The sequence below is a fragment of the Talpa occidentalis genome, unplaced genomic scaffold (assembly GCF_014898055.3).
Source record: "Talpa occidentalis isolate TD23 unplaced genomic scaffold, MPIMG_talOcc4v2.1 talOcc4.9, whole genome shotgun sequence".
NCBI lineage: Eukaryota > Metazoa > Chordata > Mammalia > Eulipotyphla > Talpidae > Talpa > Talpa occidentalis.
Genome location: NW_023605305.1, coordinates 62604491 through 62624202, shown reverse-complemented (window position 1 = coordinate 62624202; position 19712 = coordinate 62604491). Strand labels below are relative to the sequence as shown.

Genomic DNA, 19712 nt, shown 5'->3' with positions numbered 1-19712 from the left:
ATCTATTGGGAGCAACAGTAAATGTGCCCCAAAAAAGAATTTTTTTCATAGAAAAATGGGAACAACTTAAAGCTCATCAACTGAAAACTAATCAATCATGGCAATTCTACACTACAGACTGCCATGGGCATATGCAAAAAACAGATGTTTATGGACTGATAAGGATGTCTTCAATAAAAGTACAGAAATTAAAGATATATAGTTATTATTCTGCTTTTAAATTGATGAGTTAAAATGATTAGAAAAAGAAGATCGGAAAATTAAAGACCATTTAATGAGTTAATTCTGATTTTAAGGTGGATTTTCATTCACTTTATATTTCTGCATAGCTGGTTGAAAGTATATTTCTTTCTTAATTAACATCTCCATATACCCTGCCTGCTGGCTAAAGACTCTTTACCATTCTCTAAATATTTATTTCTCTTTCCTTACTTTCACATTAAGGCTAAGGTAATTTCTCTCTAGACTACCTTCCCCCAAATGTCACTGAAGCAAACCCTGCCAGGCTGTTCAAAGACAATCTCTTTTAAGAAATCAATTTTACTGCTCCCATTCTAGAGAATTATTTCTCCTTTGTCTACACACTTATTACCCTTGAAGTCTTTTACAGGAATTGATAATTGCAGTTTGCATTTTAGTATTTTAACAACCCTTATTGGGTTTTATGTGTCTCCCACTTTTAGACAATAGGCTTCTTGTGGGCAGAAGCCAAGATTTACTCACCTCAATGCTCAATGTAACAGAGGCTCAACTAATGCTTGCTGATTCAATGGGACATTTTTTGCAAATTCAATGTGTTCACTGTTAATAATGCAGAGAGAAAGCAAATGATTCTATTTTCAAAATTTTATTTATAATAGAATCTTCATAATGCTTCCCCTTAATTTTTACTGCACAATAAAATCCCAAAGCTTAAAATCAGATAATATATGTCACAGTTAAGTATGGGAAGAGAGTTCAATCATTTTGAGGAAAAGCTTTCATAATCATACAAACATTAATATTTACAACATTCTATATTAAAGATATACACAATGTGGCATCATATTCAAACGTACAAAATAGTTTAAATCATTGTTTTCTTATAGAACATTCCAAAATTCAAACTAACAAGAGAAATCCATAAACATCAACATTTGGGGAAAACAACAGTAACAGGTTTATCAATCATAGTAAACATTTATAATAAACAATTTATATATCTAATCCACAAGTTTATATATGACCAATCTGTTTAAGTCATGCTAGAATCTGAATACTATTTTAAAATTCATAGGCTGAAATAAATGTTCTGTAGTAACCTATGAAACAGGAATACAGACTACAAAATCTTATTTAACATACTTCTTAATACACTATTTCAGAAAATCTCAAAGATTCCAAATCAGGCATTTTCCCCTAAAATTAATGCTCTTATGAACATATTTATCAACATCAAAGTAAGAAAGTTAAAAAAAAAACAAAAAAACAGATATTACAAGCGAATTTTACCTCAAGTTTGGTACAGGGCCATTGACATAATCATAGATTCTCTGGAATATTTTCATGATTTAGGGGAGATAACATATTCTGACTTGTTCCAGAAAGGAATTAAGGTATCTTAAAAATAGATTCAGAAGATATCAAAAGCAAAAATTATACTTTAAATAAAAAAATAGAGAAAACAGAACATGGAGGAAATAGCACATATAAAACCACTTAAGATGTCAGAAATAAACCAAAGTACATTACATATTATTCTTCACTGTGACTTTCTAGAAATATTGCAAAACACTGTATTAATTTGTAATATAAATATTATACTTCTGGTAAACTGGAGTGCAAGTCCACTTTTCTTTTGTATTAACCATCATGAGGCAGCTGCTCATGATAAAAAAGTATGTGCTTTCTTCTTTGCACTTGGGTGAAATTAATTTTCCAAATTTCATGTATGACTCCAGAGTAAGTCTCAAGCTATTGGTAGAAGAGAGTGTAGGTAAAATCAGAACCAAAATTGGGATGTCCTCACATCCAAGAGGCTTAGATGTTTTCAAGTCCCATCTTCACTCCTGTGAACACAACTAAAAGTAGGGCTCCTTTGAGATCCTGCCTCCTGAACTTCCTATATTACACTACTACTTGGTTCTAGACTTTCTCTGTGCTTCTTTAAGGTCTTGGCTCCAACTACCCTTGGTAGCCCAAAGCTGACAGTGACAGGAATGTGGCACCTAGTTACAAAAATAAAAATATTTTAAGAACATTATAAAAGAAAAAAGGAAGTATGGAGAATATAAATGAGTGGGGAGGGAGGAAAAGATCAAAGATTTTAATGATTTAAAATTACAGTTAAAAAATGGGGACGTATTCATATACTAAAATGGTAGCTGGTTTTCTAGGTAGTAGGATTATAATAATTGATTTATACTTGTTTTTAAAAATTTGTTTTATAAGGAATATATTCTGTCTTCAGAAGAAAATACTCAGTAAGATATTATTTCAAAAATTGGGGTCTCTAAGCTCTGAAGATGACTATCTTTGAGTTCCTCATAAATGTTGTTAACCACTATAGAGAAAGCCAGATTTGAGAATAGAACTTTGAACAATTTCTACTATTTCCATCACCCAAATTCATCAATATTACAGGGAAATGTCAATCAAGAAAGTCAATTAATACCACTTTAAAGGATCTGTTCCTGATGTACAATGCAGAAAGAAATTAAAGATAAGAAGAGCACAAAGGCATGAATTATTGTATTCTGTAACATCCAACTCTCTGTGCTTGTAAGGGAATACTCAGTCATAACACCAGGTGATTTTATCATTAACACAAAGCAAAGTTGATAACAGAATTAGGGTAAGAACTCAGGTTTCCTGATTTTTGGTCTAGAACTCTTAGACCATGGTTCCCAAAGTAACTGTTTTAATAAACTATGTTCCATGGTTTGTCTTAAATGCATATAGAGACATGAGAAATACTACTAGCTTTCTTTACCAAAAATAAACAAACAAACAAACAAACAAACAAAAAAACCCCCCAAAACAAAAAAAAAACCCAATTATTAATTTGGGAACCATACCCTCTCAAAATATAAAGCTCTAAGTGAATAATCCAATCAACAGTTGGAGTGAACCATAGGACTTTAGACCTGAAAGCATACTAGGAAAATCATTTAGATCTCAATTATATGAGAACTTAGACCCAGAGAAGATAAATTAACCCCCCATCACAAATCACAAGTTTGGACAAAATTCAGGTCATCTAAAACAGGTTCGTCGCTCCTTTTAATACTGTTTATTCTTAACTGGATGTTGATTACAATGAGAAAAAAACAAAAACCAAAACAAAAAACATGAATACAGAATCATACTTAGTTTAGATGTAATAAAACTGTTTAATAAGGATATTTGAAGAATGGATATAAACCAATTCTATAGTTAATAGAAATAAGCTAAAATCCATCAGAATACACCAGGCAGCATGGTTACTTATTTGAAAATGTACTTAAACGTAAATCAAATTTTGAGTTTTCTTATTGTCTGAAGATGATGCAAGAACTTTCAGTGTCTCAGGCTCATGTAGCTGATAATAAATTGTAAATGTTTTCATTCTCTACAGCAGAGTTTGGAAAATAATGGTCCACAACTTGTTTCTTGTGAGGTCCATGAGCTCAGAAAGGTTTTATGTTTTTAAAAGGTTGAATAACATATGTAGAGAGTATTGTCTGATAGAGATGAAACTATGTGGCCTAGAAAGCCTGTTACTAAGCGGCCCTTCACATAAAACGTTTGTTTGCTGACCTCTGTTCTAGATTCAGAAAGTATATGAACTGGGCTAAATATTACGTCCGTGAAGTATTTATTTTTTAATTAAAATTAACTATCTGATTTAGTAAACATTATTGCAATTTGTCCATTATCCAGTTAAATGAGGTTTTACTACACACATTAATGGAAGTGGACATATAGAAGAAATTGATTACTGTATCTGAAATCCATACAAAATGTTTCAGGCAGCTAATAAAATGGCATATCCTATAGTATCTTATAAAATAAAATGGAAGCCAGTATCTGTAATTTATAAATTGGTAATGTGATTCTGTTTCTTCTCTATTTTTAAGATTTTCTCATCATGCTTTCTCTTAATCTCTAGGTTTAGTTAATTAAACCAGCAGTTCTCAGCTATGTTAACAATGTTTCTTGACCACCATTCATATCTCATTTGCAACCATAAAGAAATCTCACCAAAACAGAAAGAAAAAATGCAAGGTTTCCTAATGAGATATGAGCTATCAAAAATAAGGGAGAAACAAAAACTACAGGCAGATTCCGCTTATCAGCCTCAACACAACAGTAAGGCAGACTGCCCCTCAGAGTGCACTGCAGTGCTCACTGGCCCCAGTAGGATTGCAGCAGAGTAGTGGCCTGGTTTACACAACTCTGATAGTCACTATGCAAACAAGTTCATCTTGCCACATAGGTGGGAAAGTTTTAATTCTGGTAAGTGGAGAAAAATTATCAAAGCTGTGTCAGTGTTAGCTAAATTACAATAATGTCAAAGCTGTAACCTGAAAGTAGGATCTATCAGGTCAAGATTAAAATGTCTTACTTTAAAAGAATTACATTAATTATTCCTTTGGATCCACAGCAAAGTTCTCTTCAGCCATTCCATTCTCTTGCTTGCTCTTATAATTGGAAAGAAACAAATTTTCTATTTGCGTCAAGAATTCTTCAGCAATGAAGCAATTGGCCACTTTGCTCAGGGTTTTCCTCAGACATTCCAAAAGCTAGTTGAAAAGAGAAGTTTTACATTTAAATACATAAAAAGTAGGAAAAGGGTTTGCATTGCTATCATTATTTTATCCCTTTCTAGTTCTCACACTTTCTAATCCTCACATGAGAAATGTTCTCCTTATATGTTAAATGTTAAGGACACATTCTCCTGAAATTGTGTCCGACAGATGGGTGTAGGAAAGTCAGTGTTGAGAAATGCTTATGTTAGCTCCCCTAGTTTTTATAAAAGCAACCTGATGCTTTCTACTATGGACAACTTTGTGATTTTGCTTTCCTTTTTTAGTAGTTACATTTACAACACAATGCAGAAGGATGGAAATATACATTCATATAAGCATAGGACTCTACTATTTCAAAACTGGGACACTGGTCTATTCCTGAGAAATATGCATATTAACATTCCAATTGAACATAGAGAGTGACAATCATAGAAGGGGCAAAAGATATTAAAAAGAATGTTTAAATTTTCTATTCCCGAGTTGCTACCAAAAAAACAAAAATAAAACCAAAATCATGTTGCTAGTCTATATTGGTCTTAACTTGTTAAACTTAACTCTTAACTCATTAAACTAATCATAGTATCAGCACTATAATTGAAAAAAATTTCAGAACTCATTTCCTACCAGAAAGTTAAATAAAATAACCATTTAAATTTAATTGTTAGATTTATATTACCATTTTTTAAAATGATCAACTGTTAAAGCTAAAATGGAAACACAGTACTTTTGAAGTTAATAAAAATGAGAAAAATATTCTCCATTGTGCACAGTAATAATCTGTGAAGAAATTTATCAGCTAACACTGACAAATTTATTCTAAAACAGTATTATTTCTATATGCAAGTGTGGGCAACAAAACACATTACTAATTATCTCCTAGAAATTAATTTTAGAAGGGAAAAAGCTATAAAGGAAACACAGAAAATGTATCCACAAAGCATTAGGCATCATGGGAAAACACATCAAGATGAATAGCTTTAGAATCTGTGAACAATGGAACCAATTAAAATGAAGGCAGCTTACTTTCTGCAAACAAGTCAGGTCAGAATCCCGGCGAAAGATTTTATCCATGGGGACACTACTGTAGGAAGAAATATGAAAACAAAACAATGAAAAAAACACTATAAACTAATCAGTTTTGTAATAAACTATGGTTGATGCCATACATCACAATTTTTATTTTTAACTTGGGTTTTCCCTAAAACATAATTTAATGAGAAATGCTGCAAATATGTAACCATCTCAAACCACAGCACATACCTATGGGAGAGTCTGTATTTTTCTATTATCCATCTTGTCTTTTCAAATACTAATCCCCACCGAGGTTCTTCTAACATCTGTTGTACTTCAAATTTGTAAGGTAAACCTAGAAAAGCATAAAGTACATTTTTACTATTTCTTAAATATCCAATCTCCTTTCAATTAAAATTCTTTTCAGTATTTTCACCACCACATCTTGGCAGTCCAGCTGACCAGCACTTTAAACATGTAGACATTCATTAAATATTTACTGCCTGGCTGAACCAAGCATATTAATACCATGCAATTAATAATAATAAAGAAAAGTAAAAGTGCTCTTTGCTTGACAATTCTATGCAAGGAAATGTGAGAGGTAGAATGATCACATAATTTATCATCCAAACCAAGAGACTTTCTGAGTGAAAGGGAGTACTATTAACAATTGTGTCAGAACCACAGGTTTAAACTGGGACTGATACAAACCAATACAAATTCTACCCTACTGATTCTCTTCTATGTAGGCTATTTAAGCTTAAGACAATGGTATAAAGAACGGAATTATTCATATTTAACAGGTAAGAAAACCGAGCCTGAGAGAAGTTAAATAACCTGTTTAGATTTTAACAAAACAGAAGAGCTTGGATTTTCAAACTAGCCTACCAGGCTTGCCCGCCTGGGGCCACCCATTCTACCTCCTTACTAATGCCAATCTAAGACAAGACAGGGAGTAGGATTAATTCTGGATTAGCAGCAACTGCCCCTGAGTCAAAATTGTCGTACTACTTTGTAGGCAAGGAGTCCAAGGGGTGGACATCATGTAAACAAACTAGGAAAAAAAAAACTAGTAAAGGATGAATCCACTTGGAAGTTCCTCACATGGGGATCTTTCATAATCCCCATTTATATGTATTTACAGTATATTAAAAGAAAAATTTGATTGCTTCATTACCAAAGGCCAAAACAGTAAAAACAACATTACTTATATAATGCTTACCATATGCCAGACTTTAGGTTCTGAATATATATGAGGCCACTTAAATAAACTAGCCACTGTTATTGTCCCTGCCTCCCCAGCCTATCCCATCCCCCTTCTTTATGGATGACACTGAGACACAGAGAAACTAAAAATCTGTTTATAGGCATATGAAGTTATATTTAGTAAGAGATAAAAGTTAGGATACTGCCTCTCGGGGTTTTTGTCATCATAAGGCTTTTCGAGTAAATAAAAAGCCAGCTTAACAGACATCTATAGAACACTAAACCCAAAAAAATACGGAGTACACATTTTTCTCAAGCGCACATGGATCATTCTCCAGGATCGATCACATACTGGGGCACAAGACAAACATCAACAGATACACCAAGATTGAAATCATACCAACCATCTTTTCTGACCATGAAGGCATCAAACTAGAAATAAACCATAAAAAGAAGGCAAGGAACTCTCCTACCTCATGGAGATTGAAACCCACACTACTGGAAGACCACTGGACTAATGAGGAGATCAAAGAAGAAATTAAAAAATTCTTTGAATTGAATGACAAGGAGGACACCAATTTCCTGAATGTATGGGATGCAACAAAAGCAGTAATAAGAGGAAAATATATAGCAATAGAGGCTCACATCAAGAAACAAGAAAGAACTCAAAGAAACAACCTAATCGTGAAGCTCAAAGATCTAGAAAAAGAACAACAAAAAAACCCCAAAACCAGTAGAAGAAAAGAAATAATAAAAACCAAAGCAGAAATAAATGAAATCGAAACTAAAAAAACAATCCAAAAGATCAATGAAACCAAGAGCTGGTTCTTTGAAAAAATCAATAAAATAGACAAACCCCTAGCCAGGCTCACAAAGAAAAAAGGGAGAAAGCACAAATAAACAGGATCATAAATGAAAGAGGAGAAATCACAACGGACACAGCAGAAATCAAAAGAATAATCAGTAACTACTATGAACAGTTATATGGAAACAAGTTCAACAATCTAGAGGAGATGGACAAATTCCTACAACTCTACAATCACCCAAAGCTAGATAAAGAAGAAATAGAACACCTAAACAGACCAATTACAAGCAGCGAAATTGAAATGGTAATCAAAAACCTCCCCCAAAACAAAAGCCCAGGACCTGATGGATTTACAAATGAATTCTACCAAACATTTAGAGACTAATTGGTGCCTATCCTTCACAAACTCTTCCAAAAAATTGAGAAGGAAGGGACAATACCAAACACGTTCTATGAAGCCAACATTACACTAATACCAAAACCAAACAAGGACAACACAAAAAAGGAAAACTACAGGCCAATCTCCCTAATGAACACTGATGCAAAAATCCTCAATAAAATTTTAGCTATCAGAATCCAACAATGTATCCACAAGATAATTCACCACGATCAAGTAGGATTCATTCCAGGGACACAAGGATGGTTCAACATCAGAAAATCAATCAACGTTATCCAACACATCAACAAAAAGAAATACAAAAACCATATGATAATATCAATAGATGCTGAGAAAGCTTTCGACAAAGTGCAACACCCATTCATGATAAAAGCCCTTGAAATTCTTGGGATACAAGGAACATACCTCAACATGATAAAGGCCATATATGACAAGCCAACAGCCAGTATCATTCTCAATGGTGAAAAGCTGAAAGCAATTCCATTAAGATCTGGAACAAGACAAGGATGTCCACTCTCACCACTGCTTTTCAATATAATACTGGAAGTCCTAGCCAGAGCAACAAGACAAGAGAAAGACATACAAGGAATCCAAATAGGAAAAGAAGAAGTCAAACTATCACTATTTGCAGATGATATGATAATATACATAGAGAACTCCAAAAACGCCACAGAAAAACTAATTCAACTCATCAATCAGTTCAGTAAAGTGGCAGGATACAAAATCAGCATGCAAAAGTCAGTAGCCTTCCTATACACAAACAATAAATCAGAAGAAGAAGAAATAAAAAAAACCCATCCCTTTTATTATCGAAACAAAAAAAACAAATACTTGGGAATAAATCTAACAAAAGAGGTAAAGGACCTATACAAAGAAAACTATAAAACACTGTTAAAAGAAATAGAAGAAGACACAAAGAAATGGAAAGACATCCCCTGCTCATGGATTGAAAGAATAAACATTATTAAAATGGCCATCCTACCAAAAGCAATATACAGATTCAATGCTATTCCAATCAAAATTTCAATGTCATTCTTCAAAGAAATAGAACAATTATTGATGAAATTCATATGGAATCACCAAAAACCCCAAATAGCCAAAGCTCTCCTGAAAAAAAAAAAGAAGGGAATGGAGGCATCACACGCCCAAACTTCAAACTATACTACAAAGCCATAATCATCAAAACTGCATGGTATTGGAACAAGAACAGACATACAGACCAATGGAATCGAATAGAAAATCCAGAAATAAACCCACAGATTTATGGTCAACTAATCTTTGACAAAGGAGCAAAGACTATACATTGGAGCAAAGAAAGTTTGTTCAATAAAAGGTGCTGGGAAAACTGGATTGCTACATGCAAAAGAATGAAGCTTGACCACTACCTCACACCATACACAAAAATCAACTCAAAATGGATTAAAGAACTAGACATAAGACCTGAAACCATAAAATACATAGAAGGAAATATAGGCGAAATACTACGTGATATTCATATCAAAGACATCTTTACAGACATATCACCCAAAGCAGTGATAGTGAAGGCAAAGATAAACAGCTGGGACTACATCAAATTAAAGAGCTTCTGCACAGCAAAAGAGACAATAACAAAAACAAAGAGAAACCCCACCAACTGGGAGAACATTTTTGCACACAACACTAATGATAAAGGACTGATCACAAAATCTGCAAAGAGCTGATGAGACTCAACAACAACAAAGAAAATAATCCAGTCAAAAAATGGGCAGAAGAGCTAAAAAGAAACTTTTCTGAAGAGGAAATGCAAATGGCCAACAAGCATATGAAAAAATGTTCAACATCACTTGTAATCAGGGAAATGCAAATCAAAACTACAATGAGATACCATCTTACACCAGTGAGAATGGCACATATTAAAAAAACTAGCAACAATGAATATTGGGGAGGATGTGGAGAAAAAGGAACTCTTCTGCACTGTTGGTGGGAGTGCAAACTGGTCCAACCACTATGGAGAGCTGTGTGGAGATTTCTGGACCTACTAAACATAGAGCTTCCATATGATCCAGCAATTCCACTCCTAGGTATTTACCCAAAGGACACAGAAACATCAATTCCAAAGAGCACCTGCACCCCTATGTTTATAGCAGCACTGTTTACAATAGCTAAGCTTTGGAAACAACCCAAATGCCCAAAAATAGATGACTGGATCAAGAAAATGTGGTACATATACACCATGGAATATTACTCAGCATTCAAAAAAGATAAACACATGCAATTTGCAGCAACATGGATGGCGCTGGAAGGGATCATGCTCAGCGAAATAAGCCAGAAAGAAAAAGAAAAATACCGGATGGTCTCACTCATAGCAGGAATCTAGAAAACTTAAGTAAGGGACCAAGAAAATGAATAACTATAAGAAAGTGAAAATCAAAATCAACAACAAAAAAATGTGAACCAGAGACACTCTATGGAGGATAGGGGGCGGGGAGGGGAGGGATTGGGGTCAAAATAAGGGGGTTGCAATTGTATGGGGTATATAAAAATAAAATTTATTAACAAAAAAAAAGCCAGCAGGTCAGAATAAATGGAAAAAACAAAACAAAACATGTAACTACATTTCCTTACAATAAAAGTGCAGTTTAATTGTTCATATGCTCTAAAAATGTTACTCCCCCATCTATTTTTTTCAAATGTATGAAAGGAGGGAACAGCAAGTCTAATAATCTTTTTCATTTCTTCCCTCCAAAAACTTAAGAAGAACAATACATTACACTACATGAGCTGTTAAACACTGTTTGTTGGTAACAATCTTCTATTACTTGATGTTTTAATAACCTACCAAGCATAGACAACAGCTATAACTCTAACTACCTATTGAAGACCTATTATTTGCCACACACTTCACATTACAACCTACCTGAAGGGTCTAAGGAGAATGATATATCAAAAGAGAATGATATATTAATATATATTTTGCTCAAGGTAAAATAACCAATAAATGATAGAGCTGGAATCTAAATACAGATGAGAGACTCTTGAGAATAAAGACAGATAAATGTATTTTTAGTCCATGCTGAGGGGTAACCACACACTCAAATGATACACAGCTCTAATTGATATAAAGAATATTTTTCTAAGCTAAAAAAAGGGCACTAAAACCAGTAAAAATTTCCTTTTATACTGGACATTTTTCCTCTAAAATATCAGAACAAAATTAATTCCCTGCCCATTATAAGAATAGAAAATGCTTAACCATTGGAGACATTTTAAAGATAGGATTTGGGCAAATACCTAACAGACTGAATGAATGAGTGGAAACTGAATGAATATGTGAATAACCCGAGTTAAAAGTACTGTACCACAAGGTATCCCGCATCTTCTAAAAAACCTTAATTTCTAAACAAGAGGGTTTCCTAGAGGAGTAAAATAAAGGTCCTAGGATTATGACCTAATAAGCAGTATTAATAATGCTCAAGTCATTTAAGAGGCAACTCTGCCCAACAGAACTTTCTGCAATGACCATAACACTGAATGCTTGTGTGCTGTCCAATGGGCAGGTTATGTGAGCACCAAGGAATGTTCCCTCTAATCCTTTCAAATGAGTCTTTTCCAGGCATGATGCAGTTTCTTCACAAAAGTACGCAGAGCTGTATTTTGCTAAATACTAAATGTGTACCTTCTATAAATCAGTTTGAGTTTGCTCTCTATGTTGGCTTCTGGATTTGGGTACCTAGTCCCACAAATTTAGCTGCCTCAGTCTTCTTGGTCTTATCTTTATGACCTCAACTCACAGTGTGCAGTCTCTTGGGTAGATTTCTACACCTGGAAACTCTTAAGTCAGTAAACTAGTGATCTGGTGTCACAATATATTTCCCATTTCTCAGCAATCATATTCCTTCATTGGTTGATGTTATGTCCTAACAACCATGCTCTTTATACATATATATATATATTATCCAGTTTTGCTTGTTTCAGATAGTCCTTAGTACTTCATTTTGACCAGAGCAGAATTCCAGTAACTGAATTATACATTTCATTTCATTCAAATTAATTTAAACAGACCCATGTAATTAGTAACTATTGTACTGGACAGCATCAGAATAGACACTAACTCCACAAATCCAGCAGATTGAAAATATTAAATTAAATTGAGCACAAGTTAATGAATTCTTCCTTTTATAACTTTTTGCAAAAGCATACTAATGAACATTGATATTACATGCTATACTTAACGTGGGCACTTCAATTAAAGTTATTACCAATACTCTATTCATTCAATAAAACCCCACAAAGCACTGAAAGCCTCTTAGGTGCAATGCAACTGATAACGAGTCACTAGATACTAAGTCGAAGAAGCCATAGTTCCTATTCTGTGGGGCTCACAGTTTAGCAAGACAAACTAAAGAGATACTACAGTAAAAACAAAAGTGACCATGAAGGCAGGAAAGCAACTGTTGCAGATGCACAAAGTACAAAAGCAACAGTAAATAACATGGGGTAGCACTGGGAAGTCTTTACCAAAGAGAGCGTATCTGAGTGACATCATTGAGAATAAAGAGAAAACCAATGCTCCATTTATTAGTACCTATTTTATGTCAGGTTTTGTGCTAGAAACTGAAGGTAGAATAATGAGAACAATAAAATATTTGCCTTCAAGGAGCTCATTAGGAGGAATACAATGTGCAGTAACAGTATGCAGAAAGGACAATGAACTAGAGTAGTTCTAGTAAGACTGGAGAAGAGAGTATATACATACTAGGGATGCCAATAGTTTTCTCCCATTCTTCCTTTCCATCCACTGATCGATCTTATCTCTTTCTTTTCCTAGTCTGCTATACTAATTTCCTATCCAGACAGAGGTGACAGGACCACAAGCAGGCATAAATTCCAAAGGAATCAAATCATATGATAGGTGAAACCAACTTCTTCAGACAGAATGGAAACTAAGAGATTTAAAAATAGAGTCAGGCATTGTTAAGTCTAAATTTGAGGTCATGGACTTGGTGGTAAGGTGGTAATCTTTCTTTACATTTCATTTGAATGTCATCACAAAGAACGCCAGTCTGCAATTTTTATGAGAACAGAGTCTTTGTCTAAATTGTTTATGGCAGTGTCTCCAGTACCTAAAACACACACTGCTTGGCCATAATTTTTCTCCACACTGTAAGCCTTATGCCCAGTGGTCGTGGTAGTAACAGTGGAGATTTGAATTTGAAAGTATATCATAAAAGGGAAGACAGTGGCTGTACTATATGGTATGCAAACAGTGATTTCCTAGTTGAGGGCACAAATTTTTCCATCAAATAGTTTTTCACAGCTGTAAATTCTTTGATTTGTAAGTTGAAAGAAGTAAAAGCAAAAACACGGTGAAGTTGTTTTGTTGAAAACTTACGATAAGAGCCATCTGGGCTAATTTCATCACTTATAACCAGGCAGGTTATCTGGGAATAAGGTAAAGGATTGTTGTGATTGTAAGGACTAATAATCATTCCAATGAACTTTGCGCCACCTCTGGAGAAGTAACTCTACAATTAAAGGAAAAGTGTAATTAGCTTCAACTACATAAACCTCAAAGTCAGTATTTATCCATACCAAAATTTTAAACATCTACTGATGAAGAGAACAAAAGAGAACAAAATGATGTTAGAATTTTCACATTTAAGTAGCAACCAAATGAAATGTTGAGTATCTTCATCCCAGACTCTAAATTTTTCAGGCCAAAATATGTTTATCCTAGCCTGAAATGACCCTTAAAAAGATAACCTGGCCTGCAAAATTCCACATTTGCCACGAATATATTTACAAAATATATTCAGTACCCTTCAGCTATAATCTTTATCAATATGGTGATAATTTACAAACTGCTGCCTAGAGCAAAACATTCACCTATATAAAACAAAACTGTTTTTTTCTAAAAAGGCAAAATATATATTATGTTTCTGATTATTTCAATTATAGCCACTCCCTATTCTACTTGTCCATATTACTTTTTAAAGGCTCTGGAGAAATCATCACGGTTACTTTGATAGCTTGTTAGTATTAAACAAAATAATTGATTTTTTAAATGCTTAAATAAACATATTATTATTATTGTAGTCAGGAAAAAATGCAAATTATTGAAAAGCTCCAGATGTAAAGATATCAGAAATGCAGTACTTTGCTAGAAAAGTTAAAAGTATATTTAATAGAAAGCAATGAGAGGGGAGAGAAAACAACTATTTGCAGAATACATACATGTAAGACCTATGAACACACCTGGTATTTGGCTTGAGTGTCAATATCTCGTAAGGAAGGATTAGGATCAAAGGCAGGATGAGAGTGATACCATCCAATGACACTATAGCCTCTTATAGCCAAGGTTTCCGAGGCCTGTGTCTGTGAGACAGGATCCATCTCACACTGTAGTCCTGTACTCAGACTGTTACATGGTTCTGCAGCAAAAACCTATAAAGGATTAATCCTTACATGATAACCAAAATCCTGTTAATTCTATTACCTTAATGCTTTAGTTCTCTCATATATAGATACAGAAACCTTTCAAAGCCCACCCTTTTATTTGCCTATATGATAGGCGGCCAGTAAGCTAAAAACTTACAACTAAGCTAGGTACTCAGAATCTAATTTTTCACTCAAACAAGACTGTAAGAATTGTTGGTTTTCCAGGTCAGTTCATAAAATACTTGTACAAACATACACTTTGAATGACCCCTATTACTTATGATAATAATTTCAACAGAATGATGCATACTAAAGTTTAAGAATAAGGTCAGGACATGCTTCCTGATATCTTAGGAGTTGTAACATTTTATTGGTGAAGGCAATGAGACAGCAAGGCCTCAGCTCAATATATGGAACTTTAAGTCACTTTTGGGAGTAAAGTCTCTACATTTGCACATTCTTATTTTTATCCCAGGTAAAATCTGTATTTTAATTATAGTCACTGAAATCATATGGAAGAGGAATAAGTAATTTTCAAAAATGTTTAAAGAGAAAACTTACTTCAACTATCTTATCAACTTCTGAGTATCTTCCTCCTAACAGACCAATCACTTCTGCCATGGAAACATGAGCATGCTAAAAGAAATACAAAACAGATTTAGTCCTACAAACAAACCCACCTGACAAAAAATCAGAATAAAACTCACTTATCATAGGAGAGTCATTCACAAGTATGGTAACTATGCTTTTGTAAAATAAAATAGCATAGTAGAGGAACTAGATGCTCTGCCCATTGCGCAGTGACTTTTAAGAGTTCAGATCTACCTTGATGGTAGTTAAGAACTTTGAACCAAACATTCACAGACTCTAAGATACCATGTGCTCTCCCTTTTTAGGGAAGGAATTATAAGGGTACAAAATAAAAATCATTTTTGGTTCTCCTACAGAAAAACTCCATGAACAAACACACAACTATTGGAAGTCTCAGTAGTTTAGTGCAAAAAAGGAAACTCCAAATTACAGAAGTTGTGCTTTCTTGCAGTTATCTAGAAGGTAGCAGACAAAGGATACTAGAAAATGAAAACAGGGTTAATGATGATAAACAGTCTGCAAAAACTCACATTAATTTATTTTCTCTAAAATATGGAAACATGCAATTGTTTGGCTTTTCTCCAAAAGAAAAGACTTATTTTTAGATTCCTTGTAAAAGAGGATAGTTAAGATCCAAAATACAGGTCTTCCATACTTTTCTCTTATGCCTGCAATAAAAATACACAAGAATAGAAATCAGAATAACTAAGTAAACACAATAGATTATCCTTACCAAATCCATTATTAAAAGTGCTTCTGAAGCTACTTTCACCTGAAATGGTTCCTGAAATATAAAAAAAAAAAAATGGGGGAGCATAAAAATAGAGATTTTGTTCTCCCTCACTGAGCTGTCCACCCTTTTCTCCTTTACCTACTGTCTCATTACCAATCAAGGTTCAGCACAAGCCAGACTTCTTAAAATTACCATTTAAAACCCTAACAGGGGGAAAATTCCCTCTTATTTTCCATCGTATCATTCCTCTAACCCTTAATATACCCTGCCTAGTCCAATCCTTCATATACATATGCCTCAAACAAGGATATAAAGAAGAAGTATTTCATGTCTGACAGGAGGGTATTATTCATGATCATTCAGTGATGCATTAAGTAGTACCTGCTTTTCTTCACTGAAAAAATTACAAGGTATCAGTTGGAAGGGATCAAATGAGCTGAAAAAGAAAAAAAAATCCATTTCTAATGTAAATTCAATACTAGGATTAGGAAAATAACATTTATTCATAAGTCTAAATATATATATCAATCCAAACCTAAATTTTGTAGAATGAGAAAAAATAATAAACTAGAAGAATCTCTTAGACATTCCACCATGACCCTTTTGAAAGAAGCACGGTTCCTTTGGATTTGATAAAAAAGGAAGGAGAGGAAATGACAGGACCTTTGGAAGAAAGCAGTTATTGTCTTAATTTCTTTTTAACTTCTTTTAACTGTAAGAACATTACAAGTGGCTAGTCAGTGTCCTACATTATAAATATGTTTCAAAAAGTTCAATGAAATGTTTAACTACTTCCCTGAATGGAGAGGAAAAATTTTAAGAAAGATTAAGTTTTTCAAAAATATTTTCCAGTACAATAAAATGTATTCAGCACAGATTATGGATTTAATAAATAATTGCTGAATGAATAAATGACAGAGATCTACCAAAGACATTAATGTACATAGAAAGTTTTATGACCACTTTAAAACAAAAAAGTAAACAACAACAAAAAAAGATGGGAAGGGGTCACCTAAGCAAGTTGAGATATAAAGCATGTGTAAATCTCAGAAATGTTAAAAAGGTCTGGGCTGGTGAAGAACTGAAGTATGAGAAATCTATCAAGAAAAATGAAAGGCTTTTTTAAGGAAATGTTTAGAGAGCAAAAAACAATGTTTTTTCACATTAATGCAAATAAAAAAGAGCAGGACTATTTAGTTCCTGTTGGAAACAAGACAGCTCCAGGAAAGACTTTTGAATACTGTATTCCTACAAGTGCTTGACGCATAGTACAGGCACTCAAAAAACATCTTTTGAATGAAGTAAGATCTTTAAGTTAAAAAGTACTTAATTCAAATAAACTAAAGGCCAGACAGATGAGAAAGTAGAAAGAGAAGAAAATACAGTAAGAAATACAACAGAAAACAGAAAGAGAGCACATGATATAAACCCACTGTCAACATTTTTTGAGGAGCTGCAGAGAATGAGAACACTGATGGAAGATTAGAAATAGGTAATTACTGAGCTTGTTTTCAAAACACACACAAAAGCAGATTTCGGAGGCAAAGTAATTAAATGTTTAATATTGAGGAAATTCTAGAAAAGTTGGTTAGTGAGCCTTCAGTAAGTGAAGAGGTGACTACTAAGAACAATTATGGGTTTATGAAATACAAGCCATTAAGTAGACCTAGATTTCATTTTTATAGGAATGATGGTAGAAACTAGCAAATTACATAAACTCAGATATACTTTATTTGAATGCAAGCAAGACATCTTCAATAATTTTACTTCTGCACACTAAGATGAAGAAATATAGGCTAACTGGTATTATACAGCTGGCTGAAAGATGTCTGAGGTTTATACTTATCCCCGTTAGACACTTTTACTAGTAACTAGAGGCAGAAAAGCAAGCTTACTGAAATGTTGATGATTCAAAGCTATAAAGACTAATATAAGGAAAGTGAATGTGAATTCAAAGAGTGTGACCAACTAGAACAGTGACTTGGAAATCACAATAGAAATCTCATATTTAGATTCAGGAAATAAAATGTCTAAATAGTAGATGAGGAATCACAGCTTATGGATGACTGTATTTTTTACACTGCTTATCTCATTTAATATATTTTCATACCTGTAACTTTTAATTATTTTAGAGAAGTTGATATAGATAATGTAATGGTTAGAAAATCTCCTTAGTTTCCTCAAAATGGGAATATTACCTATTGCATTTGGTTGTTATAATGAAATGAGTTCATGTATGTAAATTTTAATGTATATTAGCTGTTACAGTTACTATTTTATAAATGAGAACCCAAGGCTTATAAAATATTTAAGTAATATATTCAGGGACAGATAACTGGTAATAATCGAGGTTAATTCCATTGAAAATGATCTAATGGTATTTTTGGATATCTCTTTATAAAGGGACACTGAGATAACTATAGTCCCTTTAACAGAGCATTTGAAAGGCGTATGAAGATCTAGAAAATCAAGACATTTACATTATTTGGGAGCCCTTAATGATATGTCACAAATTTTATATTTAAAAAAAAATCTTGCTAACAATCAGCACCACCCAAAGAGAGAACCAGTTATTTCATGAGGTATTTATTCATAAAATCTAAGGAGCTGAACAATTACCTGTCATAAATAAGGCCCCCTTTACAACACAGGTTGGATCCTATATTCACTGTACCTGACAAAACTTTTGCTTAAGGTCTCCCAAACTGATAATCAGTGAAATAAAACATTTCAAAAATTTTAGCTGCATTTCTTACTGAATGCAGTCATAGCTTATACTTTGTCTGCATATTTTCTAATTATCTGTAGCTAAAAAAAAAAAAATGCACATTTATCAATATGTAACACCACTATACCTTTTTGTTGATCTTGGCACTTTTGAAGATTTAACAGGTTTGCATTTTTCCTCTTCTCCTCTTCTTGCCAACTCCTCAGCAGAGAGATGCTAAAACAAAACAACAGTGGATCAGAGTCCGTAGACCACTGAGAGGTAGAATAAAAATATTCTTTTAAAGTCAGATTTGGTGGCATGTGAGAATAAGACAGACTAAGTTGGTGTGGAAGTGTCTCCTCCTCCCTGCTAACAGAGATGCTGAATAATGTATCAATTTATTCCAAAATACCCAGCCATACCAAACTTAAAATTTACCCTTTCTGCTGAAATTTTCATTTTGATTAATGATAGCAGTCATCCAGGTTCAAAAACTTAGAATCACCTGAATCTTTCCTATTATTTGCCAATTTTAGTCACCACGTTCTGCTGTGTTGAATTTTCTTTCACGATTGAAACAATGAAGTATAATGACAAAGAGCACAGATTCTGGAAGGAAATGCCTGGTTTTGCTGCTTACTAGCTGAGCGACCGTGGGTAAGTTACTAAAAGCTTCTATGCGTCTATCCTCATTTTTAAAATGGAAACAACAATAGTAATATTAATAATGTTATGGTGTTATTGTGAAGATTGAGTTAATGTTTGTAAAATACAGACAATAGTGTTTTAACACTTAGTAAGTCAAATCTAATTATATAGCTTTTTCTTTCCATTTCTATTACCAATCTTACACTCTAGCCCAAATGCACTATGTACTTTTTCAAGAATATGCTTGATATTTTTCCACATCTATATCCTTGCTTATGTTTTCTCTCAGTCTGGAATGCCCTTATCTAGTTTTCTACATTTTGGGATTCTCCTGTTCATCCTTCAAGTCCCACATAAAAGATCTTATCTTATGAGAAACTATCCCTGATCACTCTTTGGGATAACCTTTTTATTTCTTGGGACGA

The 19712-nt window shown here is 33.5% G+C and overlaps 1 protein-coding gene across 4 annotated transcripts in view; it reads right to left on the bottom strand.

Annotated features, from left to right (window-relative positions):
* Positions 1-246: 246 nt before the first annotated feature.
* The window catches only part of MYSM1 (Myb like, SWIRM and MPN domains 1), a 39138-nt gene continuing 19672 nt past the window's right edge, over positions 247-19712 (bottom strand). For 2 of the 4 annotated variants that reach the window (XM_037498249.2, XM_054691746.1), the window contains 9 exons: positions 18785-18873; positions 16311-16365; positions 15930-15980; positions 15167-15241; positions 14423-14611; positions 13560-13692; positions 6030-6135; positions 5793-5850; positions 247-4763 (listed from right to left, as the gene is read on the bottom strand). In XM_037498249.2, the coding sequence (XP_037354146.1) occupies positions 4605-4763; positions 5793-5850; positions 6030-6135; positions 13560-13692; positions 14423-14611; positions 15167-15241; positions 15930-15980; positions 16311-16365; positions 18785-18873 (915 nt within the window). In that variant the 3' untranslated portion in view covers positions 247-4604. The remainder of the gene's footprint in view (positions 4764-5792; positions 5851-6029; positions 6136-13559; positions 13693-14422; positions 14612-15166; positions 15242-15929; positions 15981-16310; positions 16366-18784; positions 18874-19712) is intronic. The other 2 variants (XM_037498250.2, XM_054691745.1) reach the window with 2 other exon arrangements.